Genomic DNA, 6,574 nt, shown 5'->3' with positions numbered 1-6,574 from the left:
TGGACCAAAAAATGATGTTTCAGTCTTCTACGAAATTGACAACAGACAACTACAACAATTCTACAGACAACAATTCTACAGACAACGCAGGATCACGAAGGCCCCTGGTTAATCAAACCATTCCAGACAGCAGGATCCATTACGGAGAAATTACTTCGACCAAGAGCCAAGTTTGTGTCAGGTACAAACAGTAAACCAAAATTGTCAGAGCGCAATGTTTGACTCAGGAGAGGCATTGTTCTAGGAGTGACTTTGTCAGTTAAATATTTAGGGGCGACTCCATTAATACATTTAAAAACGGTTAAACATATCTTGAAAATAATTTTCATCATCATTTTGAATGATGGATGAATGAATGAATGAACAAACGAACGAACGAATGAATGAATGAATAAATGAATGAACGAACGAACGAACGAACACGCAAAGCAACAATTGGATGAATAATTGATTGAGAGAGCAGAATGGAAATAATCAATTCTAATAATATGATTTATTGTTTATTAGCTTATACCACAGAGCCATATTTATGTATTTTTTTATTTGTCTGTTGATGATAAATCGTCAATAAGAAAACATAATTTCATTTCTTTCCTTTTGTTCAAAAATGATGAAAAAAATTAAAAAAATAAAATTACAAATAGTTTTTACATTCTCAACCAATCAAACTTGTTTTAATTTTAAAAATAAATTTAAAAATATCGCCATGATTAATTTTTTATTCTAATAATTTAAACACTTCTACACATAACGACAATTTGTTGTCAGGTAACTGGCCTGCTTTCAACACGCTGATTAATTTTCGTTTGTATGGGGAAAATTGCTCGTCTCCTCCTGGAATGTTAACTCCTCCCGTTTTTGATTTTTAAACAATAAAAATTTTCGATTCAAACAGAACGTTGTTTCGCAATTATTTTTTATACATTTTCGCCGCGTGACATTCCTTCAAAAGAAATTCACTGAAAGGAACGTTTTGATCGATCGCCATTTTTATGACTTCCACGTCAGCTCTCAGATGGAAAGTTTTTCAGATTTTTAGTTTTTAAATTCAAAAAGAAATTATGAAGCAGTAAAAAATTACTTTTTGAAGGGTGGCTGGTTGTTTGTTGAATTGTAAAAATTTAAGGACAAATAGACAAACAAATAGACAAACAAACAAACGAACAAATAGGCAAAGAAACAGATAGACAAACAAACAACTAGACAAACAAATAGATAGACAAACAAACAATGACACACCTCAATCTCTCGGCAAAACTTCTCTCCTTATCTGATAGGTTGAAATAATTTTTGTTGGAATTCTCCCAATCCGACTTACTGAATCTGTTGTACACTGCGTTCCTGTTTAATTCATAACATTAACGCGACGTCATCGTTCCATCGTCTTCGCCGTCCTCACGTGTGATGTCATCATCATTACATCAACGTTATTGTCAAAACTTCAACTTCAAATTTGAACCATTTGGTCATCAATTTGGTGGTGCCAAAGCCACACACACACAAACACTAAACTTACATACATATATCATACATACACACACACACACACACCACACACATACATACACACACACATACACACACACACACAATGTCAATGCGTTAATGAAAAGCGTTTTCGGATGAAAAATCCATAAACTGACCTATTTTTATTGTAAAACGTCTGTGATTGGGCGAATGAATTGGATCGGATCATGTGATTGGACACGTCGTGGTCGTAGATACTGGGCATCCTGCCTAACATGGCTGAGGGCGTGCGGCAGAGAGGGGAAGGTGAGGCGAAGGCCATCTGAGTAAATTATCATAAAATTTGAATAAATTAACATAATTATATGAAATTTTGTATTCCATCCGTTTGAGCCTATATACAAACAATACAAACTCATATACAAACTCATATACAAACTCGCACATACACGCGCACACACTCGCACACACAGACACGTCTAGACGCGGGGTGTTCAAACATAGACACAGCAATCGATATTTCAATAAGAATGATTTTCATTGTCATAAATTATTGTTATAGTTGTCGATGTAATAATTAATTCAGTCGTAAATACCCACATGCACTTGAGTGCCTCAGAGTTATGGAAAACTGGAGGAAAAGTAAAAGGATGTATTATTGAGTGAATTTATCATTTGATATTTTAGTTACCTCACAGACTACGTATACGTGCTTCTGGTTTACTTAATAAATGGTTTAAATGGTTTTAAATGGTTAGATTGTAAATGTGAGCTCAGGCTTGGATTGAGCCGGTTGAAAGTAGTAAAAATATGAATATTTTTAATGATTCAAAATACTAATGCTAATTAATTGACATTGATAATCAATATTTCAATAAGAATTATTGTCATTTTCATGACTTGAATTGATTTAAAACTACTACGTAATGAGAATTTTACTGATTCAAAATACTAAACTAAGTAATTTTTAATGCTACGTGGAAAAATGATAGCATTTTTTAAATGGTAGTACGAATTTGTTAAAAATACATTGGCCACTATGATGAGTAGTAATAATATTAATCAATTTTATTTGTAATAAATACAAATTTAAATCTATTTAAATGAAGATTTCATCCGAATACTTGAAAATAATAAAAAAGTCGCAATAATATTTAGAATCGAATGAAAATTAATCAACCTTTTTTCCGAATGGTTGATAAAGATAATGCCACGTTCAATCAGTCAATCAATCAATCAATCAAACTATCAGCAGCGGTCTGGCTGATTGATGTCAATCAATCCGACAAGAAGTTTCAACTTTTCAACGTTTCGTTCTCTGTTCAATTTTTTTTATCTTACCTAAATATTAATAACTGTTAAATATTATTATTATTATATTTATTATTATTATTATTATTTCGCTTAAGTATACTATTATTACTATTTTTTGATTTTTACATGTAACTTTAACTGATGGACAAACTTCGCGTCGATTTATTATTTTTGGTATTTTAACGGTGTTAATTATTGTTATTTTTATTGTTGCTATTATTATTATTATTATTATTATTATTATTATTATTATTATTACAACTATTAATTGCCTAGTTTTTATTAAAATAATATTTATATAAATATTGTTTCATATTTCTGCAGAAACCTCTAAACTACTCATTGCCCAGATGAAAACATTAGATTCCACAGTCCAGTTGTTTTGTTATATAAGAAGTCGGCACACACATCTTCCTCAACATCTCTAATTAACAGTAAACAAATAATGAAAAAGAGAGAGAAAGAAAGAGAGAGAAAGAAAGAAAGAGAGAGAGAGAGAGAGAGGGAGAAAGAAAGAGAGAGAAATATTTTTATGCTTAGGAGGAAAAGAATAATGAATGTTTTAATTTGTTGTTAGCAACCGCTGCTAGGGGAAGGATAATTTTTATGCCGGTGGCATAAAAAGTCTATATCTATATATCTAAGTCTATATATTTTATTATATTATACACACACACACGCACACACACGCACAAACACGCACACACGCACGCACACATACACAAACAAAAAAACAAGACACATACGTTTATATACATACGCATGTAAGATGTGTTTGGGGGTTGCTATCCATAAATTCTCTTGTTGCCTATTTTAATTGTTAATTTGCGTCTCTGGTTTTATCCAGTGTGTGTTTGTGTGTATGTATGTGTGTATGTCTGATGATTTGTTTTGTATGTTTGTTATGTATGTGTGTGTATATTTTTCATGACTGTATATTAGTATTGGCATATGTTTGAACGATTTCTAAGCTTGAACAAAATCAATGTAGTAGTCAAATAAATTTTCAGCTCTGCGATCAACAGCCAACCGCTGAAATGGTATTCGAACGTTTCCGTACAACTGGCACAATTCACAGTTTTAATTCTAAACATATTTCTATATAAATATATATTGAAATACCCGCTTGGGGCTCGATTAAACATGCATGTTGGCTAATTTTTTCCATTGTGTTTGCGTTTGATTTTTTTTGTCTTGCTGTTCGATACCGTTTTTTTGCATATCAATATTTCCATTGTATGAAATTCAGCTGATTGTTCTAAAAGCTCTCATTTATTTTGCATACACGCACACATACACACATAAATACAACATAAACACTTGTATAAACTACACACACCACACACACAAATGATATGATAATAAAAGGTGATAAGAAATGTACCAGTAAAACTAGTAGAAGTTGTAGTAGTAGTTGTAATAGTGGTAGTAGTAGTAGTAGTAGTAGTAGTAGTAGTAGTAGTAGTAGTAGTAGTAGTAGTAGCTAGTAGCTGTAATAGTAGTAGTAGTACACATATGAAGGCAAGAAAGTACCAAGGTGAGCAAATTGAGCAAAGTAGGGCCTACGTGAGAGATTGCCAACATATCGACAATTTTGACAAACAAACCGTCATCATCAGTCTTTATCCTCTCTCTCTCTCCCCTCCCTCTCTCTTTCTCTCTCTCTCTCTCTCTCTCTCTCTCTCTTTCTTTTTCATAAAACTCCCAAATTACCAAAGTCATTTCATATTTTCATGTTATCTCCATGCTGTTACCAATACTTTTCTATAATACAACTTCTTACTTCTAATACTTTTGGTATTCATAATTTTAATTTCACCATTTCACGACTCGCGTGTCTGCGTTTGGCTGAGTTTAGGTTACGGAATAATGAAAAAAAATGTTAATTTTTGCATGCCAACCTTGACAGTTCTTTGAAAAAGTCTTGCAAACAGAAGCTCAGCTATATACATAAAAAAAATTTTTCTAATGTTTAATGTTTGCCAGGAGGCAACAAAAAATATCATACGTGTATGTGTGTACATTAGTGTGAATACATGTGTGGGCATACATACAAAGATACATATATACATACATATATACATTCATACATACGTACATACCTATATAAAGATACATATACACAATTAAAAAAACATAGAACTAGACTCTGATATAATTTTCTCCATGGCTTCTTTCATTGAATTACAAGAGTTTTTCAGTTATTTTTCTCTTTTTATTGATCGATAGGCCTGTATTGTTTTATCTACCTTGCAAGAATTAGAACGTATGTATGTATGTATGTATGTATGTATGTATGTATGTATGTATGTATGTATGTATGTATGTATGTATGTATGTATGTATGTATGTATGTATGTATGTATGTATGTATGTATGTGTGTATGTATGTATGTATGTATGTATGTATGTATGTATGTATGTATGTATGTATGTATGTATGTATGTATGTATGTATGTAAACAAACAACTGAATCAAAGCAATCAATATTGAAATCACCAGTGATGTATGTATGTATGTACTTACGTATGTATGTATTTATGTATGTATGAATGTGTGTGTGTGTGTGTGTGTGTGTATGTATGGGTATGTGTGCGTGCACGTATGTGTGAATGTGAGGATGTATGTTTTTAAATGCATTTGTGTACCATCAACAATGTATTGTCTTATGTGTTTTGTGTTTTTTGTCATTTGCCATTTCCGTAAGGTGTCGCCAGTAAAAGATTATTGATCGAGTGAAAGACTAAATGAATCAAATGGATAAATGAATGAATGAATGATAGAATGAATGAATGAATGAATGAATGATAGAATGAATAAATGAATGAATGAATAAATGATGAATAATAAGAATAATAATTATTATCATCAACGACAACAACACCGAAACAGGAAAAACAACAACAACTACTACAACAACAACAAATAAAACAAAAACATCAACAACATCAACAAAAACATCAACAACAGCAACAACACTTATTGTTCTATCGGTTGCTAGGGAAGACAATTTAGACCGGTTTATTATTTTATTGAGATTAATAATAATAATAATAATAATATAATAATATTATGATAATAATAGTAATAATAAAAACACCGCTACTACTACTACAACTAATAAAAATAATACCGATTTTAATAATAATATTACTATTTTTATTACTACTTTTATTATTATTGATTTTTATCGCAAAAGTATCATCATTTGGTAGACGGCCAAGAAACATTTACTGCAGGTGCCGTTAAAATAAGTGAGTGAACGAAACGAACGAACGAACGAACCAAGGAACAAACGAACAAACCATTGAACAAACGAACGAACCAATGATTGATTGAATAATTTAATAAACAAACAAGTAAAAGAATTAAAAAATTTAAAAAAGAATCAAACAAACTAAGTTAATTTATGAAAAAAAGAGCAAAAAAGTTTACAAACAAATGATGAACGAAAGATTGTAAAAATGAATGAATAGACGAACAAACGATTTTAAAAACGAATAAACGAACGAACAAACAAAATTCATGACTGGAATAGACAGACGAATAGGCCGAGAACAATACGACGGAAGTACAAATGAACATATGTATGGATAAATAAACGGATAGATGAGTGAATGAATAAATGAATGAATGAATGAACGAACGAACGAACGAGAACGAACGAACGAACGAACGGATGATTGAATGAATGAAAATAATTGAATATTAATTATTTTGTCCATTCATCCGATTATTGTTTATCACATTGCTATTTTTATTTTTATTCGTTTTGTTTTATTTAATAAGTGA

General features: G+C 31.0%; 1 protein-coding gene across 1 annotated transcript; it reads right to left on the bottom strand.

Annotated features, from left to right (window-relative positions):
- Positions 1–910: 910 nt before the first annotated feature.
- On the bottom strand, positions 911–1,789 carry HELRODRAFT_172360 (hypothetical protein; the record flags this gene model as incomplete). Its single annotated transcript, XM_009019021.1, has 3 exons — positions 911–1,010; positions 1,240–1,341; positions 1,644–1,789. The coding sequence occupies 3 exons, from the start codon at positions 1,787–1,789 to the stop codon at positions 911–913; spliced, it is 348 nt and encodes a 115-aa protein (XP_009017269.1).
- Positions 1,790–6,574: the final 4,785 nt, after the last annotated feature.

The sequence above is a fragment of the Helobdella robusta genome (assembly GCF_000326865.2).
Source record: "Helobdella robusta unplaced genomic scaffold HELROscaffold_23, whole genome shotgun sequence".
NCBI classification, from domain to species: Eukaryota; Metazoa; Annelida; class Clitellata; order Rhynchobdellida; family Glossiphoniidae; genus Helobdella; species Helobdella robusta.
Note: the sequence above shows the minus strand (reverse complement) of the source record. Positions and strands in the feature narration are given on the sequence as shown.